General features: G+C 42.4%; 1 protein-coding gene across 2 annotated transcripts; it reads left to right on the forward strand.

Annotated features, from left to right (window-relative positions):
* Positions 1-61: 61 nt before the first annotated feature.
* qtrt2 (queuine tRNA-ribosyltransferase accessory subunit 2) lies at positions 62-17043 on the forward strand. Of its 2 annotated transcripts, none has more exons than XM_079662372.1 (8): positions 62-517; positions 956-1011; positions 5975-6051; positions 7141-7350; positions 8012-8211; positions 10475-10644; positions 15367-15481; positions 16172-17043. In XM_079662372.1, exons 1-8 carry the CDS (start codon positions 300-302, stop codon positions 16416-16418), a joined length of 1293 nt encoding a protein of 430 aa, XP_079518498.1. In that variant the 5' UTR covers positions 62-299; the 3' UTR covers positions 16419-17043. The 2 variants fall into 2 exon arrangements, with proteins under 2 accessions (XP_079518498.1, XP_079518499.1); XM_079662373.1 differs by having other exon boundaries at positions 10475-10626.
* Positions 17044-22974: the final 5931 nt, after the last annotated feature.

The raw sequence follows: 22974 nt of genomic DNA on the forward strand, positions 1-22974 counted from the left end.
GTTTACTAAATTATGCCGCGACTGATGATGACGTCATATTCAGGCGATTTGTAGTGCCTGTGAGTTTTGTAGGTAGACGAATGAAAGTAGCTCTTATATTAAACGCTTATACAATTCAAACCAGCACAACGGTGATAAGTAGGGTTTCTTATCGTCTCTTAAAGAGCGTTTATCATTTTAAATAGACGTAAGGGTAAATAAAGTATCACGTGATTAGTCAAGCTAGTTAGCTACGTGGCTAATTCACGTGTGTTTCGGAGCCGCTGTTTTTAAACTCGTTGTGCTGCTACTCCCAGTGTATGGCTGGCTGCAGGATGAAGCTGGAACTGTCCCGTGTGGCGCTGGGAAAAGGTCGGCTGGGGGTCCTGAAGGGGCTCGGTAAGACAGGGCAGCTCTCTCTGGAGGTCCCGGGGTGTCTGCTGCACACACACCTGGGTACCGTGCCCCACCTCACCCAGGACACCCTGAGCACCCTGAGCACCCTGCCCTCTGTCACCCAGATCACCCTGTCCAATATGTAAGTGTACAATGTGTGTATTACAATTAAAGGTGCAATTATCCATCAAGGACATTATCTGTATATCTGTAATATACAACATAAATCAATACAGACTGTTATTTTGTATATTGTTGTGCTTTTATGTATGTCTGGATGTGTGCATATGTATACATGCATGTGTAGGTAGGTAATGGTATATACATATTTTTATATATATTTGTATTTTTGTATTTGGGATTGTGGGAAACGTATTATGATCTGTCTGTACACACAAACTGAAAGATTGACAATAAAGTTGACTTTGAAACAAAAAAACTAACTCTGTATAAAGCTATGTTTTTTTATTTATCACTCAATCAAAAATGTTTTCATTGGCTTATTTGAGCTGCTGTAACAAATGAACACCCCCATTACAAACTCTGAAATCTAATTTTAGTATTTTCTTTCTTTCTTAAGAGCAGAGCACCAGGAAGTGCTGGAGGAGTTCAAGGATGGATTCAGGAAGTTTGCAGGTACTTTGAATTCATCACAATTAAGATTTTCATCCACACCTCCTTTTGCTGCTACTCCAGTTTATCACCCACCATCTGTTGATAAACTACATTATTTTATAATAGCATCTGTTTTTACTTTTGCCTCCCCCTCAAACCCATTTTTAAAAGATTACCCTGCTTGAACCCCAAATCCGGCTTCATGGTACATGCCTCAGGTGAAGTTATTATTGTGTAAAAACAAACATTAAGGTACTTTAAAGGCCCTGTGTGGAATGGCATCTTCTTATATCTCCGAGCTGCTAAAGCCTTACGTCTAAACACCTGAGATCCTTTGGCTATACCCTTTTTATCCGGTCCAAAGTCACGGCTTAAACTAAAGGTGGAATTTTCCGTTGGATTCCCCCGGCTTTTAAAGGCTCTGCCTGAGAAGATAATCGAATGTGCCTCATTTTAAATCACTCCTTTAACACACTACATAAAGCTGCTTTCAACTCTTGGTCCCAATGCTGTAATATGCTGGTCCTTACTTGTGTCATTGTTGTAAATACTTTTTAATCATGTATATGTTGATTTGTGTAATTGCCTTTGCTACCGAAGACTGTGACTCTATTTTCAGATTCCTTCATTGCTGTGTTTTGATTGATGTATGATCAACACTTTGATAGAGGTATTGGGTGAAGAGGGAATAGGATTAGGTGGACCGTGGGAGCTTATAGCAGACCAAACAGCATTGATTAAACTAGTGATCACTCCCAATGTATTCATATTTATTCAGTATTGATAATATGGTAATCTATCAGCCGAACCTGAATCCAGTTAATTACCTAGCAGGTTCACCTACAAGGAATTCTCTTGTGTGTTTTGGTGGATCACATTAAACTTCCCCTTGTGTGTTACGTAGCTTTTTATGCATGTTAACGGTCTGCAGAGTCACAAACCCTCAAAGTACACCCTGTAGCGAGTAAAGCTGCCCAAGAACGCCTCGTTCAGATTTCTCTTTTTCCATTGTTTACTTCTTGGGTATAGTGACGTATTTCGGGTATAGTAACGTAACGCCAAATGGACCAATCTGCGGAGCCGTTACGTTTGGACCAATCCGCGGACTTCCTCACACACCCACACTCGGCGGGACGTTGCGAGGCTCGCTGCTGCTTAGGAGCGGGACAGTGTGAGCTGGCTCACTGGTGTGGGGTCAGCGAGACAACGAGACACCGCGGAACTCAGCCTGAGCACACACACAAACTCCCAGCCGGGCTGCGGGTGTGTGTGTGTTCGGGCTGGGTTTCGCGGTGTCTCGCTGTCTCGCAGACGGCCACTGGGCTAACAGGGAGGGGGGGGGGGCAGGAGCTCCAACAAGCCGTTTAGGTCAGAGAGTGAATACATATACTATACAGAGATGCTGTATGAGAAACCAATGTGAGTTTGGAAAATTGCACAATATACATTTATTTTAGTAGACCTCAACAAACCAAGCATGCACTGTTATGTGCATAATATATACACAGCAGGGTTTATACATAATCCTGCTTTTAATTAATAATCCTGTGCTGTGTTTTTGTCAACCATTTTTAATTGAGAGAAAGAAGGTACACACATTTGTATAAACAAGTGAAATCTACTCCAAGTCAATTATGGAATAGGAAAGCTACTGTTTTAAACTATTCATTTTAATTAACCCTCTGCATTAGAAATATTTAAATAGCAACCATGCTGTTTCCTCGGACGCTGTACACTAGCTGCCCACTGCTCCTAGTACTAGACTCCTGGTACTAGGATGGGTTAAATGCAGAGGCCACATTTCACTGTGTGTGCTGTGTGACCATTAAAAGAGGGTTTCATCCCTCCCAATTCTTCTAATTCCTCTTCTTTATGTATAGATACCAGCAACCACATGAGAATAACCTCTGCCAGGCTCACAATCCTGCACTGGTGCGACTGATTGATTGATTGTAAATGTCACACATGCATTCTGCTCACGTTTAGCTCGGGGTGTGTGAGCATTATTTTCATTAAATATATTGGAAAAGGCGGGAGTAAATTGCTTCTAAATATACAGTATGTTGAGTTCAATATCGAAACGCTGATTAGCTCCACGAGCCTGATCAGAACGTGCAGTCTTGAGTAGTATTTATTTAAATTCCGCAGTAAAGTGACCTCATTCGGTTTCGCTGTGGACCTTACCGTTATATCTATATTAGAAATGTAATCAGTATAGCCTCACATCTCTCAACTGTCAGAGGATTACTACTCTGCCGTCTCTGAAGTCCTAAGAGGGAAGAGCAGGGAATGAAGAATTAGAAATAATAACAGCAATTCCAGCGTTTTGTTTTGCCCCCTTTTGATCTCCAGCTCCAGCTGCGTTTGATGATAAGGCCTCACCTCTCTCTATAAGAAAGCGTCTCGCTCCGTCAACTCTATACAAAATGTACACCACCCCAAATTGATCATGTTGTTGATAGTGCTACAGACGCATTGCGAATAAAATTAGACTCTGATGCTCCTTTGAAAAAGAAGAAAATAAAACAACATAGATTAGCTCCATGGCATAATGCCGAAACCCGCAAAATAAAGCAAAAGTCGAGACAACTTGAAAGGATATGGCGTTTCACTAAACTTGAAGAATCTCGTTTAATTTGGCATATTACTCTCAATGAATATAAGAAAGCACTGCGTAAAGCGAGAGCAGCCTACTACTCTTCATTAATAGATAAGAATAAGAATAATGCAAGATTTCTTTTCAGCACTGTAGCCAGGCTGACAGAGAGCCACAGCTCGACTGAGCCTTCTATTCCCATAGCACTCAGTAGCAATGATTTTATGTGCTTTTTAACGATAAAATTGTTACTCTTAGAAACAAAATTAATGACCTCTTGCCTTTGACCAGTATAGTGTTATCAACAGCTCCCGGAAACGTAAGTTCTAATAATATTACACTAGATAGTAAACTAGAATGCTTTTCAGCCATAAACCTTGAACAATTAAATTCAATGATTCTCTCTTCTAAACCATCAACGTGTATCTTAGACCCGATTCCAACTAAGCTGTTAAAATAAGTTTTTCCATTAATTAGCACTTCTTTATTAAATATTATGAATATGTCTTTATTATCAGGCTATGTTCCACAATCATTCAAAGTAGCAGTGCTAAAACTGCTTCTTAAAAAGCACAACCTCGATCCAGAGGTTTTAGCCAACTATAGACCTATTTCTAATCTTCCGTTCCTCTCAAAAATTCTTGAGAAAGCAGTCGCAAAACAGTTGTGTGATTACTTAAAAAAACAATCATAGCACAGAGACAGCTCTGGTTAAAGTCACAAATGACATTCTAATAGCCTCAGACAAGAGACTTGTCTCTATTCTTGTCTTGCTCGACCTCAGTGCTGCATTTGATACTATCGACCATGACATCTTATTGCAAAGACTAGAGCACTTAGTTGGCATACAGGGAACTGCTTTAGGCTGGTTTAGGTCCTATCTGAACGCTCTCAGTTTGTACGTGTCAACGATGAATCTTCCATGCAAACCAAAGTTAGCCATGGAGTGCCACAGGGCTCAGTGCTCGGACCTATTTTGTTCACATTATATATGCTTCCGTTAGGCAATATTATAAGGAATCATTCTGTACATTTTCATTGTTATGCAGATGATACTCAACTATATTTATCAATCAAGCCTGATGAAATTAATCATCTAAATAAAATTCAAGACTGCCTCAAGGACTTAAAAACGTGGATGAGCTTACATTTTTTTATGTTAAACACGACCAAAACTGAAGTTATTGTACTCGGCCCAAAGAATCTACGAAACAAATTATCTAAAGATATACTAACTATGGATGGATAATTTGGCCTCCAGTGAGACTGTAAGGAATCTTGGTGTTATATTTGATCAGGATTTATCCTTTAACGCCCACATAAAATCAATTTCAAGGACCGCCTACTTCCATCTACGTAACATTGCAAAAATCAGGCATATCTTGCCTCAAAACGATGCAGTGAAACGAGTCCATGCATTTGTTGCTTCAAGGCTGGATTATTGTGACTCCTTATTATCAGGGTGTACCAAGAAGTCAGTTAAGTCGCTTCAGCTGATTCAAAATGCTGCAGCTCGTGTACTAACCAGAGTTAGGAAAAGGGACCACATTACTCCTGTTCTGGCTGCCTTACACTGGCTCCCTAAATACAGGATAGAATTTAAAATTCTTCTTCTCGCCTACAAAGCCCTTAATGGGCAGGCGCCATCTTACCTTAAAGAACTCATTATACCCTACTGTCCTACTAGAACATTGCGTTCCGAGAATGCAGGGTTGTTGGTTGTTCCTAGAGTCTCTAAAAGTACAATGGGAGCCAGAGCCTTTTCTTATCAAGCTCCACATTTGTGGAATCGGCTTCCAGTTTGTGTTCGGGCAACAGACACCTTATGCCGCCGGAGTCATGGCTGATCGTGTTGCTGTGGTCCTGAGTCCTGGATCGCGAGCCCTGGATCTTGAGTCGTGGCTGTACCTGTTGATGTGGTCCTGGATCATGAGTCCTGGATGGATATCCTCGTGGATTCATCTTCTTATTATAGACGCATGCATTTCCAAACATTTGGTCTACCTATGTTACAAATGTATTATTTTTTCAATTTACACACGGCATCTATTGCACGTCTGTCCGTCCTGGGAGAGGGATCCCTCCTCTGCTGCTCTCCCTGAGGTTTCTCCCATGTTCCCCTTTAAACTGTGGGGTTTCTCTGGAAGTTTTTCCTTGTACGATGTGAGGGTCTAAGGACAGAGGGTGTCGTATTGTCATACTGATATTCTCTACAAACTGTGAAGTCCACTGAGACAAATGTAACATTTGTGATATTGGGCTATATAAATAAACATCGATTGATTGATTGAACTCGCTGCACGCTCTGCCTTCGCTGACGCTGACCCTCTGTCGGAGTTTGTTCCCTGTGAGTGACTCGCATTGATTTGTATTTTGTGCTCTGTGCAGGTCTTCATGATACTGTGTTGTACTGCGCACTCCACGACCCTGCGACCCCCTGCCCCACAGGTCACACAACTAACAAGGTGGGATTAAGCTTCTGAGGAGATCAATACCACTCTATGTTTTTTGATTAGTGAGCTAATAAACTCCTTTGGATGGAGTCAGGCTAGCTTTATATTCCTGTTCCAGTCTTTACCCTAAGCTAAGCTGCTGTGAGATTGGCATTAGTGTTCTCATTTTACTCTTGGCAAGAAAAAGGGGTTTCCCTCAATGCCAATCTATTTAGAGAAATAATTATGTCAAAGCCTGCTTCATCTTAAAGAGGCCCTATTGTGCTTTTTGGGGATTTTCCCTTTCCTTGAGGGTGTCATAGATTTGTGTGCATGTAAATGGTCTGCAAAGGCGATTGGACTGCTTTGTTTACTGCCTATATATTTATGGAAATCACTACGTAACACTCACGCTTCTGTTCGCTAGCGCTCCAACTCATTGTATGCCATAGTCTAAGGGTCGGGACATTTCTAAGCGTGCGGTTTACCAATCACAACAGAGCCGTCCAGCTAACCAATCAGAGCAGACTGTGCTCTGGTTTCAGAAAGAGGGTGAAAATAGGTGCTGCAGCACAGACAGTATGAGACAAATAAAGAGCTTTTTGAACATTAAAGCATGGAGACATGTAGAGACACTACATACTGATATACACCTGAACATCAGCAGGAGAGGACTCTTTAAAGTAGAGACACTACATACTGATATACACCTGAACATCAGCAGGAGAGGACTCTTTAAAGTAGAGACACTACATACTGATATACACCTGAACATCAGCAGGAGAGGACTCTTTAAAGTAGAGACACTACATACTGATATACACCTGAACATCAGCAGGAGAGGACTCTTTAAAGTAGAGACTCTACATACTGATATACACCTGAACATCAGCAGGAGAGGACTCTTTAAAGTAGAGACACTACATACTGATATACACCTGAACATCAGCAGGAGAGGACTCTTTAAAGTAGAGACACTACATACTGATATACACCTGAACGTCAGCAGGAGAGGACTCTTTAAAGTAGAGACACTACATACTGATATGAACCTGAACATGAGCTGAATCTAACCCCTTTAACATTTTTAATATAAAAATGTTCTCTCTGTGTTGTTTTTAGACGGTGTCAGTGTGGGGCAGTGGGGGGCGGATCGAGCTGACGGTGGCTAAGTTCATGGCTCTGCAGAAGGCCGTGAAGCCAGACTGGTACCAGAGCATGGCGGACGGAGAGACGTGGCAGATCAACACCTCCCATAAGAGGGTCCGAAAGTCAGTGGATCGCTCCCTCGCCCACTTGGATGAGTGTCTGCTGGTTCACCAAAAATCCCAGGTACACACACACACACACACACAAACACACACACACACACACACACACACACACACACACATACACATACACACACACACAACAGCCTAAACACACAGATTGCGTTTGCTAATTATTCATGCACGGCAGAAGCACATGAGACAAAGATGGATGTTTGGTGTGTTTTCACTTAAAGGGGTTGCCATGCTGCAGCTGAACAGATTGAGATTAGAAGGAGTACATTCCCAGCACGTACATATGTGCATTATCAAGAGGTGTGCGAGAAGAAGAGGGAATATCTGTAGGAATAAATGTCTGCCTTTTTTATAACGGCTTTACATTTTGTCTGCATTTCACTACCGTTATGTCTTTGAGACGGGCTCTCCTGTACATTCTGTTGCTTGGCTGAAAACCAAATTTCCCCTGGGACAAAAATGTGTTAATGTAGAATGAGCCGGAGCCAAACAACCCACAGCAAACTGCAAATAATACTTGACATAAACATCGTACTGAGTAAGCGGCTTGATTGCTGATCTGCAGTTTAGCTTGAGGCATCAGAACACAGAGGGGCTCTAGGTGTTTTCACATTCAGTATACATTTTTACTTTTAGTTCCTTGTTTTTTTGCATCTTTCAGGGTTTCTTTGACTCTGTTTAATCATTAAAATGCGTGTCGTTGGCAGGAGTTGGAGGGCGTGGAGGTGTTTGGGGTGGTGGAGGGTGGAGACATTCTGGAGGAGAGGGTGCGCTCAGCGAAGGAGACGGCTAAGAGGCCTGTGTCCGGGTTCTGTCTGGACGGCCTGCAGACGGGCTCCATGGACCAGGCTCTGAGGACCCAGCTCATCAGCGCGGTGACCAAAGAGCTGCCTGAGGACAAACCCAGGTCAGCCTGTGACTGTGTGAGAAATGTGTTTATTGATTACAGTTGTCAAATATTTAATTAAATTTAATATTTAATTCGAGATAGGCGTCTGAAGACATTAAATCAGCTGCTGCTACACAACACAAGAGGGTCGGTGGACACAGGGTACCTTTTGCTATTCATTGTCTTCACATCAATTATGATGAGGAATGCTTTGGATTTAATCACTGGTTTAGGAACAGCCTGCAGTAAATCCTTACAGAAACAAAACACACCTGCAACTACTCACATTTATCATTAAAGAACATGTTGGATCAATCAAATACTGTACAAACACTTACAAACGTCCATTACCATCTTAAATGGGTGTTTTAAATAAATGACATAATCAAAAATGTGAAATAGTTCTGCAAATAACAATTATTTTGTGGATGAAATGCTTGTTTTAAAGAGGCCCTATTATGCTTTTTAGGGTTTTCTCTTCCCAGTAGTGTGTTATATAGTTTTTGATGCATGTAAATGGACTGCAAAGACTCAAATCCCTATGTAACACTCTATTGGCTAGCGCTCCAACACATTGTACGTGATAGGCTAAGGGGTGAGACCTCTCTAATGCCCCTTTCTCACCAACGTGTTATCAGGGCCGGCTCGGAGCTGGAGCCTGAAAAGTACCGTTTTTTCCTCTTCACACCGCAGCGGCGCCGCCTTTTAGCTCCAGAATCCGGTTCGTTTCCAGCTCCAAAAAATTGTCGGTCTAGAAGCAAAAGCCGCTTACGTCTCTCTTACGTCGAGGCGGGGGCAGGGACGGGATCAACCTCCCGAATAACAACAAAATGCCCGCGTGTTATCCAGTTTGTACACAACGATGGAACACCTCAAACTTAATAAGCAGCATTGCTGTTGTTGTCGATGTGAGGGATTTCCGCGTGGTTTGGCTTTTATGAAGCAGGCACGTAAACAGTTACGTTGTGACGCAAACGATGAGGCAATGACGCAGCACCACCCCGGCTCTGTGTGGTGTGAACAAAGCGGGAGCAGAAAAGGGAAACCGGAGCTAGAACGGGAAAAGCCTTATGAGACGGTCTACGTCACCGGCAGTTACCCCTACATTTTGCCGCCCCCGTCACCTAGCAACCAGCTGCAGTCACAAGTGCCGGTAATAATTTCTGACACTAGGCAAAATATTTTCAAACTGTTTTCAAACTGTTTCAAACTGTTTTCAAAACAGTTCAATATGGAGTCAGATCTATCTGTACTTATTTTGGTGTTATATCATATGTTTAAATTATTTTCCCGAGGTCGCAACAGGCCCCCGTGAAGAGGGCTTCATTCTCCCCGCGCATCTGGATAAATTGCTTAGTCTGCTCCTTGCTCCCTATCAAAACAAAATTGTTGCAGTAAGATTTGTAAAACAAAAGCAGTTAAATAAATAAATTAGCTTTATAATGAATCCCAACAATATGAAAACCAAACAGGGTTTAGAAATATTTTCACATCATATTATTTTATGTATGTAATATAAAGAAGACATCTCCAATTGCCCGTATATTTAAATACACAAATTAAATAGGTTCACTTTTCTTTCATGTCGTTTACTATTTGGGTGAGTACATTTAAAAACGAATCCAGCTGAAACCGTTGTAGCCGTTGATGGGACGTTACCTTTATATATACAGTCTATGGACGTTACAAGCCATATCTTTTTTTTAAAACTCATTCGTTGCATCCTGGGATATGGTACACCGCGGAGTGTACATCAGATGTATCCTCTAAATCTGGGGAAAGAAGGCTGCATTTGTGGGCCGCATTCGGAGGAGTCTTGTCAGTCACGTATGCGGACTCCGAATGCATCCTGAGGAGGATGCGGCCGCTGAATTGGGACACAGCTTACATTCTGATATGAACCTGAACATGAGCATGATATGAGCCCTTTAAATGAAGGAGCCATAATGCCTCCAACCAGACACTCTGATATGAGTCAGTTGCACATGAGTGCTCCTCTCCCGGCGGTGATGGAGGATCTGTGTCAGAGAGTCGGAGCAGCGGCTGCCTCTGAGCTCCACCATGTTGGCTTGTGAGTGGAGTCATTACCGAATGCCAAATTGGGCTTGCCCTTGATGCCGGCAGGCGGGAGTCAGAGGGAGCTGAAGGCCTGCGAAGAGCTCAAACACACAAGGGTGCACATGTTGTTAGAGGGTAATGTGCAGTCTGTGGGGACGTCAATGTTGATACACATGATTGATCTATTTCCTTTTTAATGTGAAAGCTTCCCTCTGTCTGTCAGGCTGCTGCAGGGTGTAGGACGGCCCGACGAGGTGCTGGCGAGCGTGGAGGCCGGCGTGGATCTGTTCGAGGGTTTCTTCCCCTTCCAGGTGACGGAGCGAGGCTGCGCTCTGATCTTCAACTTCAACATCTCCTCGAACCCGGAGCTCGCAGGTAGAGCGCCCCCTGCAGGTGTGGTTGTTTTCAAGGATTCAAGGTTTCAAGGCTTTTATTGTCATTTGTGCATAGCTACAGTGTAGTTATGACAACGGAAATCTCACAGGCTCCTCGAACAGTGCAATGAAATAGTGCAAGTAATCGAAATGTGTTTCTACTTGTGAGTCGTTTAGAGTAGGGCTGTCCGGCGTTTCCGCCAGGGGGCCGTCTTGCGGTCATTTGACGCCATTATTCAGCTCGGCGTCCAAAACTAATAAATAATTCAAGAGAAGATCGAGAGTTTTTATCGCTTGAAATGACGAAAAGGAAAAAGGACAAGGTCATCCCTCTGAGGGGCAAAGGAGTCTTCGGTTGGATTGTTTTCTGAGTATTGAAGATCGTTACCCCGACATCGGGGGTGCCTGCCACAGGACAACACGGAACGTGCACGATTTGGACGCGATGAGCGGGGGGGGGGGGGTGCTAGTGGATCAGGGGGGGCTCTTTGGTAAAATGAAGAGCGTCCCATCACTAACTTAAAGAGATAGTATCTATAAGGGACGGCTCAATTCAAAATTCAAGTCCCGTGACGCGAATTGAAGTCACACCACCGCGCTCTCGGGGTGGACGCCCCCTCTCAGCCCTGGTCTGGCGGAAACACTGGGGCTATCCAAAACTCTTTCACTGAGGGCCACATACAGAAAGATATACTGACTCAACAGCAATGAATACTGTGTCATATGTTGAAGAAGTGCGATATAAGACAAGCACGAGTTTCAGGTGTGGGCCGTATGTACTTTAAGAATTCGCTGCGAGTCGAGTACAAATGGACCACCCATTATTTAGAGAGAATATTAAAATCCCAGACGGAGTAAACAATAGAAAATTCTACATAATTGGCAGCTAGGACGAACAAATGGTCAACAGCATTAATGAAACTGCCTTTTTCAGTGAGTTTTCTTTGATTCTCCTTTTCTCTTGTGTTGCAGCCTCTGTCTGATGTCGCAACATGAATTAGGCTCAGATGTAGATAAAGCTTGTTAACTTTGAGCTGCTCTCACATTCTCATTAAAGTTGCATCACACCCCCCCCTCTTTAATCTGCTGAAGGACTTGTACACACACATTGTTTGACACACTACTCATCTGCTTCTGAGGGAACGACCTTTATCAGCAAACTTTTAAATCAAAGCACACACGTTTTAATTTCAATTTTAAGACGGCAAAAGGAGAATTCAGCTCCTAATAAGCCAGATTACAAGTCAGGTATGTTTTGTAAACTAAAAGAAAATCTAATTCCCCTCTCTCTCAATTAAATAAGGTCCCGTTGGGCTGGGGGGGGGGGGTAGGCTACTTTCTGACACGGCAGACCATATGCTTATTCACCCTCTTATTTCCTACTATCCTTCCTTAAATCCTATCTTGCTTCCTTCCTTCCTTTCATTCCCTTAATTCCTTCCTTCCTTCCTCCCCTCACTCCCTCCTTCCTTCCTTCCTTCCTTCCATCCTCCCTCCCTCCCCTCACTCCCTCCTTCCTTCCTTCCTTCCTTCCTTCCATCCTCCCTCCCCTCACTCCCTCCTTCCTTCCTTCCTTCCTTCCTTCCTTCCTTCCTTCCTTCCTTCCTTCCTCACTCCCTCCCTCCTTCCTTCCCTCCTTCCTTCGTTCCTCCCTCCCCTCACTCCCTCACTCATTTCTTACTTCCTTACTTCCTTCCTTCCTTCCTTCCTTCGTCCTATCAGGCAGTATCTTCTATCACTGCAGGAGTCACATGATGAGGTTAAGCTACATCTATGAAATGTTAATGTATTTCATTTAGCGGTGAATAAATGTGCTCGTCTCTTTATCGTAAAAGAAAGAAGGAAACTGTGAATATGTTTTCCCTGCAGCTCTAAAACTAAAGGTTTACTACGGACTGCTTCTCCGTTAAATGGACTGTTTCTGTGTTCTGCCATTCAGCTCCAAACAAACCAAATTACAAGTCAGGTTGATTTGATCATTTTACCAAGAAAATTAACTCAACAATTGAAAAACTGGAATCATTTAGTCAGTAATTGTACTTCATGCCTTCAGCACACTGACATGTCACGATGTCATTTGTGAGCTTAGGTAGGGGGTCTTTCTCTCGCTACAGGCCTGATCAGGTTTGTAATGAATTCTGAACTGAATGAGATTGTGGTGGAGAACATGATTCCTCTCACCATGGTAGTTTACGTTTCTGAGCATAAAGCAATGACAAGGAGTCCTTCTGTAAATACGCTGACATGTCGTTTAGATACGTGAAGTCGCACCACTTTGATCTTATTAATGGCAGAGAGGATTAAAAGTGGCTGATAACGAGCTGAGCATACATGGGGAGTGTGTGATGTGAGTTGAAGATAATAACAGATGTTTCTGGTTCATGCAAAGGGCTCTTCATCTCACAGAAGAGGGACTTTTCTCTGATTAAAACATCTCTAGACTGAACTAGACTGAAATGGTTCAGCTCGCAGACTTTAAGTGTTTTGGGGAAATTACCATGCCTTCATTTAGTTTGAATTTGCAGAGAGCAAGATGAATTCTGTGTTTACAAAACAAAGGGGACATGGTGTGTGAATGTTGGAGCTGAGCTTCCCTGCAGTCAGAGATTTATCATGCAAAGATGGGTCTAATGAGTGTTGGAGCTACATCATGTGCTTGTGTGTTTTCCAGCCCCAGGTTAGGGGTAGAAAGAAATGAATCTGGTGAAAGAAAATCAATCATGTTTCTCATACCGACTCCACTTTGGTAACAAGTAAGTCCAGGGCTGCGGTCGAATAGTCCATTTAGCTTAGGAACCTTCCTAACGGAGTGAAATGACCCGGATGTCCCTCAGTGGCAGCCATGATAAGAGCCGTTTGAATTCTCTAGATGATAGGAAAGGAGGTTTCAAACTTCCTTTATAACCTCCTTTAGCTTAGGAACCACTGGACCTCCCTAACCGAAAGGAGAGGAGAAAGTGCTGCCCCACAATGCCTTGCAGCCGCAGCATTTGCGTCACACAACAGTCGGCCGTTCACGGAAACAACCGATTATGACCGAGAAATGATATCATGAAAGTTACGGTGCTTATTAAGCATTTTAAAACGTATGTGGTAAGTTGCCAAAGTGCTTTGTTCTGAACGTTCATCAGTATTATAATCAAAAAGAGAAATATGAACGTTAGTTTTGATTGAAATGATCAAATAAAGTCAACATTTCACTGAGCTGTGTGGGGGTTGTTCAACTTTTAAAAGATGTTTGAATGGTGATATACACAGTGATAGATGTTAAGGACTAACGTTTATAATAAATACATCTGTATTGATTTTAAGATATTTTCATACAATCATATGTATTGGGATCATTTGTATTAATGTGGAGCGGAGGGAGAGGGTGACGAGCATAAGTTTCACTTTCCTTTTTTATTTCAATTCCAACTTTGGTCATGAAGAATATGTTTCTCTGTTGTCCACGTTCATAAAGCATAAAGCAACAGCATCAGAGCACGGTGCAGAGTCTCTGGATGAGTCCCTCGTTCTTATTAAACATCCATGTTGTAGTCCGCTGTATAGAAAACTGTAGTTTCCATAGTTTCCCCACAGCAGCAGACGCACATTCGTGATTTTTGCAGCCCAGGTCCGTGTCTCTGATAGTGGAAATCTAAAGACTTCTTGTGACGGAAGCTGTGGGAGAGGCTGAGGTCTTTGTGCTGCATTTAAAAAGTAGCTTGAAACTCGTCCGACGGACTGAGCGAGGCTGGTGTCTGCAGCACGACGTGTCAGACAGAACTAATCGATTCTGCACGGGGAGCGTAATGGAGTTCAGAGGAGCTGAGAGCGGGAGGGTGTCACACCTTATTTCCTTCTATCCTTCCTTCAATCCTATCTTCCATCCTCCCCTCACTCCCTGCTTCCTTTCTTCCTTCCTTTCTTCCATCCTCCCCTCACTCCCTCCTTCCTTCCTTTCTTCCTCCTCTCCTCCCCTCACTCCCTCCCTCCTTTCTTACTTCCTTCTTCCCCTCCTTCCCTCCCTCCTTCCTTCCTTCTTCCCCTCCCTCCCTCCTTTCTTACTTCCTCCTTCCCTCCCTCCTTTCTTACTTCCTTCTTCTCCCTCCCTCCTTTCTTCCTTCCTTCCTCCCCTCCTTCCCTCCCTCCTTCCTCCCTTCCTTTCTCACCTCCTTCCCTCCCTCCTTTCTTCCTTCCTTCTTCCCCTCCTCCCTCCCTCCTTCCTTCCTTTCTTGCTTCCTTCCTCCCCTCCTCCCCTATTTTTCAGTGCTAGACATCCCCCTCTTTGTCAAGCCTCATTCTCTTTCTCCCCGTATCAGCATTCAGCAGCTAATAAGCTTTCTTTTTATGCTTTGTTTTACACGTCTGCTCTCAGCTCCACCTGTTTCAGCTCGCACTAAACCCATTGTTTGTTACCTTTTATGTTATGCATTATTCTGCTCCATTTTCTCTCCCCCGTCTTTTTTTTAGTCTTCCTCACGTTTCCTCACTGTAACCGTCCATAACAACATTCCTGTAACATGGCTCTTCATCAGTTGTTTTTCCACTCTCATGGCCTAACCCATCCGTGTGAGGTCGGGCTGTAAGTAATTATATGTAAATGACGGGGGGAATATAGGACACAGCGGTGATGGAAAGGGGTCACGCCATGGTATGCCTTCTCCAGCCCTTTGTATCTGTACGTAGGGCTGGATTTACATTGAGATTACGGTGTGAACGAGCTGGAATTAATGCGATGTATGTATGCTTTTGGCAGTGCTGGAGCCGGGTGAAGATCAGGAAACAGCGGGCGACTCGCAACACAGCGGAGATCTGAATCCTGACGATCAAACGCAGATGACTTCCTTTGAGATCAATCTGAAAGAGAAGAGGTTTGTAGCAGCCAATAAAACACCAGCTGCTTTCATCTGTCACAGCGGGTGTTAGCGTGGAAAGAGTGAGGACCGGAGGAGGGTTTTATCAGTGAAGGTGCCACTATTTGTTACTTTTGAGAAGCAAGTGATGCTCTGAAGGCTTAAATCATTGATTCGATAAGGTGTCACTGCCAGGAATGGATTACACAAAAAGTCTCCAAACCTGAGGGCAACCTTCTGAATGTTTCAGGAACAAAGATTCTCTCTCTTTTTGTCCTGATCCATTTATATATTATAGAAAAACCTGTCTGAAAATGAGCTGATCAGATGTTGGCCACTTTATGATGTCATAACGATGTTTTGTCTTGTGTAACCGTTAGTTACACCTTATCACCTGAATCTCCTCCTAGAGCACCATTGAGTTCTTTTTAAACAAATCTCTCTCAGAGGGGCGTGGGGAGGGGCTCCTTATTTTCATCTAAAGTAACAGACAGAGAATCAGCACTTTGGAAACAGGGCTGAAACAGAGGGGATTATGGGTAATGCTGCAATGATCTGTTTGGTATTTCGAGCCAAACACTTCAGAGACATATTTTGTATATATCTGAGACCCATAATATATTGATGAAAAACAGTATAATAGGGGACCTTTAAGTACAAGATCTGAGTACTTTTCCCGTCTCTGAACTTTCTCTGAACTTTCCTCAGGTACCAAGGCGACTTCCGGCCCCTGGTGGAGGGGTGTGGCTGCTACTGCTGCAGGAACCACCAGAGGGCGTACCTGCACCACCTGCTGGTGACCAATGAGCTGCTGGCGGGGGTCCTGCTCATGATCCACAACACGGCCCACTACCACGCCTTCTTCAGCGCCCTGAGAGACGCCCTGGCCGAGGATACACTGGACCTCCTCAAGAGACGGGTCCTCGGGCAGACAGAGAGAAAGGACTTAGGCTAATAAATCATAATGATAGGGAAGCTATTGATCCTGCTTTCCCTCTCAAGGATCACTCCACTGGCTTGTCCAATCACTGGCTTGCTGCTAAGTCCCTTCATATCTCACTGAAGTCAAAAAGCAAAAAGAGGGGGATGAAAATAAATCAGGACAGCCGTGTGATGTTTGTCCCGTGGGTGTGTGTCCCGGTTCCACACCAAGAGGTGCGCTGGGTATTGATCGGGGCAGATAGCCAGGAGATGAACTCGCTGAAGATGGAGAAGAGCTAGATAGGAGGTATTTGCATAAAGAGAGAAATGTGTGGACGATCGACTATGACTGAATATCTGCGTGCCTCCTGTCTGATTACAGGTCAGCACATGACTGTCATCCTCTGGACCCGTTGACATGGCAGCTTAGGAATCCACAGTTATTAACGGAGGGGGGGATAACCAAAATAGATCCAGCTTTCTCCTGTTACTAATAGACCATGTGTAGAGATGTGCTTTAGGCTTTTTGTTGTGTCATTCTTCATTGATCTGTCATTATGCAGCTTGTGTTCATCATCTCACAGATTGGCTTCATGGCGTTTGTCAAAATCACTTTCTAACCATTATGTACGATGCCACATTAAACGCCCGGCTCTCGACATGCAGATGTGGAGGTTGTTTTCTCTCACGGGGGGTTTTCCGGAGGTTAACTGAAGGTTTAAGCTGACAGCTCCGCCAAGAGTAGGGATAAAGATCAGGGAGGGATACGGGTCTCTGCTGCCTCCCATGCAGCGTTAAAGGGAGGCCTTCTGAAGGTGAGGGGAGATAATTGACTGCCAGACTGTGCAGATGTCTGCCGGGGACACGGTGACAGATTTATGGAGGATTGTTGTGGATTTCTTTCACTGCATTCAGCGTTATATAAAAGTAGGTTGGAGGATTTTCTGTCATCAATAAGTGGGTGCTGCGATAAAGAGTTATCATATGCGTAAAGGGGCTGGGGAAGATGGAGGTATATAAATGCCTATAAAGGTAAAAGTCTAATGGGGTGGCAGTATAGAGAAGGTTATAAAGGCAATCTATTGGATTACCCAGTAAAAATAGAATAAGTAGTGATTGCATGCCTTCCTTTCTCTGCTATTGAGAGCACTCTGGAGGTGTTCAGCAATAACAAATAATGTTTTTATGAAGCTCAGTAAATGCCTCGGTAAATATGCTCTCATATCTAGTTCTCAGCCTGTTTATTGCAATAATTAAACGCCCCTTTTGAAATTGCTCTTAATGACGGGTAAGTGAAATTGCTGCTAATGAGTCCTGACTGCGGGAACTGATTATTCACTTTGACATTATTTATCAAGCTTTTAACCTTCAACTCGAGATGAATGGCCACACAAGTGATCGCAATAATGATGAGATGCAGCACATTGTAACTGAATATAAATAAGCCTCTAGCAGCATGGCGATGGTGTTTAAACACACCTCAGCTGACAGTTCATTCGGTGTGTTAAGAAGAGAGATGGGAGTGTGACTGTACAATATGAGGTCTAGGAGTATAAAGGATTACTGAGTTCATACAGGGTGTCCGCGGGTCTTAAAAAGTATTAAAAGTTGATAAATCAATTGAAGGCTATTAAAAAGTGTTAAACTGCATTTTCCAAGTATATAACTTGTCCAAAGAGGTTGTATTCTACAGTCTGCCTGAATGTAATCATTGCGTAGGTGTCTAGTGTGATTCTGTGTAGTTTATTTATGGCATCCCGTTGGATTTGACGTCATCTGAACAGGACATCGCACGCTCACTGCTTGATAGCGCGCGAAGGTCCGTTTACGCCGGTTGTTAATTTCAGGTTCCAGGCTCGAAAATGACATTCCCAGAACAATTGACCATATCTTCCCTTCTAAAAGGGTAAAATTAATTAAAAAAAATTCTCAAAGTAATGATAAACCTGTGAGTTGGATGTAGAAAAGTCTGAATCAATATAGATGTTTTTTATTTTAAAGAAAATTCAGATTGAACATGGTAAAAAAACTGTAAATTATAGTGTCCGTCCAAAATATATGTTGTACTTATAGTGAAAACTAACCTTGGATGATGGGTTATAGACTAAAAGCTTTAGGAATCCAAAGTACAACATATAATAAGTACCCTGTATCAAGATTGATGCAAAACACGTGATATTTGACCTTTTTAGAAAGATTTAGCAAAAAAAACCCTCTTCTGGGGCCATTTGGGTGGATTTTCCTTATCTCTGGCCCCCCTTCTTCGATTTTGACATGTGACATCTCTTTCTGACCGTTAGAGCCAATAGAATCGAAGGGAAATCGTCCCGCACACACTCATGTTAAAAAAAAATATTGCTTCTTCGCGCATTCAATCTTGCTACAGAGCGTAAGAATGGCCTGCTCTGATATTTGAAAACGGAATTGCAGTTGTATTGCTTATAGATTATCAGAACATTTCAAAGGGGACACAGACACATTGTATATTAACCTATGGATTAACTACATCATCGTTGCTATCGTTTTAATGCCATTGAAGACCAGTTTTGACCAGACAAAACCAAGGTAAGCCATGTTAGCGTTGTAGGCTACCTAGCGCCACTTGTTTTGATGTACGTTTTTGTTGATAACGTCGCGAGTTTGTATCTTTCAGTGTTGAGGTGGGCACCGTTAGATTCTGTGTCTTTAAGATCATAAATGATGTGTTGGATGTGTAGCTAGGATAAGTAATAAGGGAGCTAGGAGTGATTTTCGGTGCAGTAATAGGTTAGCATTTTTCGCTCAGGGTTAATTCAGAGGCTCACTGTTAGCATTGTGTTTTTTTTTAAATAAAAATGAAAAAGATCAGTTAAATTAGTTTTTTCCCGTTATATGGATATAAAATATTCATAGTTTATTAAATATTAAGGTTCCTTATACGTTGTTTCCTGCAAATAACGTGATTTCGGACCCGGAAGCGGGTACGTGGGGCTTAAGAGGTTTTAAACAACATCGTTATGGGGAAATGCAAGTTTGCGTCCAAATGGTTGGAAGATAAGGAGGAAGGATAATCAATACTGTATATAGTCAATGTGAGGTGAAGTGTGTCGCCAATGTAACCGGTTAAAACTCAAAGTGGCGATGAGGTCTTAAAATGTATGGAAAGGGTCTTAAAAAAGGTCTTAAAAGGAATTGACTTCAGGATTCCTGCATAGGCTATATACCCTGTCATACGGTTTGTGATGCAGAAAGGATTTGACTATTTCCTACAGATATACAGAATATAAAACTAGTAATGTGGGATATTATAGGGACATATATTCTACATTTTTCACATTGTGGATAATTCCATAAATGCACTCGTACAGTTGTATAATTAAACTTTAAGCATACATTTGTTGGCAGCTCATGCCGAGTGAAAAGAATTCTGTCACTTCCCAGATAGTCACGTTTCTTACAGCTCTGCTTTTAGTTTCAAATCATGAGCGGAAGTATAAATAGAAGAACTGTTAGTGAACGGCAGAGCAAGTAGTGTGGAGTGAGATTTCAGAGCTGCTTCCTGCTGCTGTAGAAATGGCACTTTAAGAGGGATGACTGAGATCAAACGCAGTGAAGTAATGGGCTATTAAAGCAAGACAATAAACAGAGACTGAAACGCTCCAGAGCTGAGGGGAAATGCAGTGTGATAATTCTCTGGATTTGTCACTGTGAGCGACCAACCCTTTCATATTAAAATATTATTATTGCATCTTTAAACTGGCAGTGCATCTGAGGACACGACAACAGAAGTGTATAATGCATAGCTAGTATGGCAAAGTTGACGTCCTTTTTATGCCTTAATTGTATTTAATAATACTTGCTGCTCCCCCTGAGCGACATTGGGCACTATTTCAATGCAGAAGAGCTCTGAATGAAAGTCAGCAGGTGGCCATCATAGCTCATTTCAACCAATTATACTGATGGGAAGTGCCATTCACGCTGCATCTCTCTACACATCTCTCATGTCTCTCTCCATCCTCTTTGAAAAGGTTTCCATGTCGTCATCCGTTTATCACACTCTCCGGCCAGATTGATATCTCCTGTCGTGGATGCACAACATGAAAAAGGATTAGATCAGCTGACAACAGAAAGCACAGCGGGTGTTATGGTGGAAGAAATGATGACGGCTTTTATCAGTGAGGGATTGTGTTTGCAGGCCAGATCGTCCAGAGGCATTCCAGGAAGGAGGTACTGCCACTAGTTGTTACTTCTGAGAGGCAAGTGATGCGTTGAAAGCTTAAATCATTGATTGGAGAAGGTGCCACAGCCGTGAATGGATTATGTAACAGGACAACTGTAAACTGGCCCGAGGCTAACCCGACTCCCTGGGGATCCTCTGGTCCTGATTTGTGATGATTAGATAGTTTGTTGTTGAAAATCAAATGGCCACAAAGAGACACAAAATAATTACAGAGAAACACAAAATGACTCCATAAGGAAACACAGCGACTACAAATTTAACCAAAACGACACATTTACAAAATGTTACTAAATAGACCAAAATGACTACAAAGACACAAAACAGTTAGAAATAGAGGCTAATTTAATATTATGAGACATACAGCATTATCAAAGAAGGGTACAGATAGAATAACAAGTTGGAAAATTACGACAAAGAAACAAAACGACTTTAAAGTTAAAAATAAGGAATACAAAGACTAACAAAGAAAACAGTAAAAGCAGATTATTACAAATAAATAAATGACCAAAAAGGAAAAAAAAGACTACAAATAGACACAAAACAACTGACTAATGAACACCAAAAGGGACTACAAAATGACAAAAAAAACATCAAATCAAGTTTTATTTATATAGCACATTTAAAAGCGATTTTTGGTAGAGCCAAAGTGCTGGTAATAAAAACACTTTACTACAATCATAATAAAACAGAAATATATAAAATAAAAACACAGGGAATAGTCAGGTGTCATACTCCGCTCTGACTAGAAGGCCAGAGAGAAAAAGTGTGACTAAAAGAAACCAAAAAGTCCACTATGAGATTCGAAACTTCCACATAGATCCACAACGGCAGAAGAGAAACCCTGACCCTTCCCTCGGTCCCCATGGTAACCCTGACCAGCAGCAGCTCCACTGGATATGAATGATTGCTCACTAAACAGGAGGCTTTATTACCTCCCTGGAGTATTTCAAGCCTCATCTTTTCACATAAATCACCAGCTGACAGTGTTTTACTTCAGCGAGGAGCGACTGGCTCTCCAGAGGCTCTCGGTGAATATTTCAACAGGGCTGTGACTCCACATGTCATTTCAGTGTAGGTTAAGCTACAGTGAAATATTGAGATATGAGGGTCATGATACATTAATGCTTCAGACCTGTTGGTTAACATCCCTCGTGACTTCCTGCCCCAGTGTGCTGTGTAGGCCTACATGTAATGATATGTGATAGGTGAAGGCAGAATGATTTTACTTCTGTGAGTGTGCAGAGAATATCTGTAAGTGGTTTCTGTCCATGTTTGAATGGCATTACTACACTGTGTTCAGGCTTTCTCTTTATATTATTCTCGTTTTGTTGATTTTACACTGTTCAAATCCTCTTGATCTTTAAGTGACACCATATTTTCCTTTTTCTGGTACCAGTATGTATATTTGGGAGCACGTTTTGCATGTAGGGTAAAAGAAGAGTTGTGTAGTTGTGTGCAAATCTCATCCCAAATTCAAATCAACAGTGTTTCGTCAGTGAATCTAAAATGACTAGGTTAGCTACGTTAGCTAGCTAGCTCACAGCAAATCTCCAGTAATATCAGAAGGAGTCATGTGATCACGTTGATTAAATAAGCTGATAAAACATTTTTGTCTCCAACTTTACAATCCTGAACGTCACCAAGCGCTCCGGTCCCAGCTGTGTGCGTCACTTTTTAATGTTGCAGCGTTTTGTTTATGCACTGCTTTTAATAAACGCTGCATGTGTTGTGAAGTTGGTGAAGGTGTTTCTGCATTTTAATGTGTTATGGCACACTTGTGTTTTTATATTTGCATTGTTTCTGAAGCGGCAGCGCGTTTCTCATAACGGAAATGTTTCGTTGTAGCGTGTTTGCACCTTTCGGCCAACGCAGATATGTCACAAAGATCAGTATCAACCAGAATATTCAGAGAAGTCAGCCAGAACCAGTATGTGTAAGTGGTGTGCTGAAAGCTTAAATCATTCATTCGACTCAAACTTCGATTAAATGTCAAACAGTTTTAGCTTAAGTGATTACGCTGACTCTTCTTTTTGACTTGCAAATCCTCCTTTTATCTGCGCAGACACACATCCAATGACATTTAGTGCCTTCTCCCAGACTACAGAGAAAGACCTGCAGGGTTTATCCTATTTTATTGACATTAGTGTTTTACTTTGTTTGCCTGTGAGTCAGCAGAATCCACAGTTAGAGAAATGGCTGGCATTTTTTGAAAATATTAAAAAAGCTTTTCTCAAGAACTCAAGTTTATCTGTCATACTGAGAAAACATTCCCACACAGGACTACAAAGCATTGTTCATTCGTGGCCCCATTACACTGTCTGTATAGGGACTCGGTTCCTATAGGAGTGCATTGTTATTGTGTGATTTTAGG

Source organism: Notothenia rossii (genome assembly GCF_949606895.1).
Source record: "Notothenia rossii genome assembly, chromosome: 12".
Taxonomy (NCBI): Eukaryota; Metazoa; Chordata; class Actinopteri; order Perciformes; family Nototheniidae; genus Notothenia; species Notothenia rossii.

Bases quoted from the DNA above. Each gene is read 5' to 3' on its own strand.
- qtrt2 (XM_079662372.1), top strand. From the start codon at position 300: ATGGCTGGCTGCAGGATGAAGCTGGAACTGTCCCGTGTGGCGCTGGGA. The intron at 7,351-8,011 runs GTACACACACAC...TGTCGTTGGCAG, and splicing joins TGGTTCACCAAAAATCCCAG to GAGTTGGAGGGCGTGGAGGT. The intron at 15,482-16,171 runs GTTTGTAGCAGC...AACTTTCCTCAG, and splicing joins ATCAATCTGAAAGAGAAGAG to GTACCAAGGCGACTTCCGGC.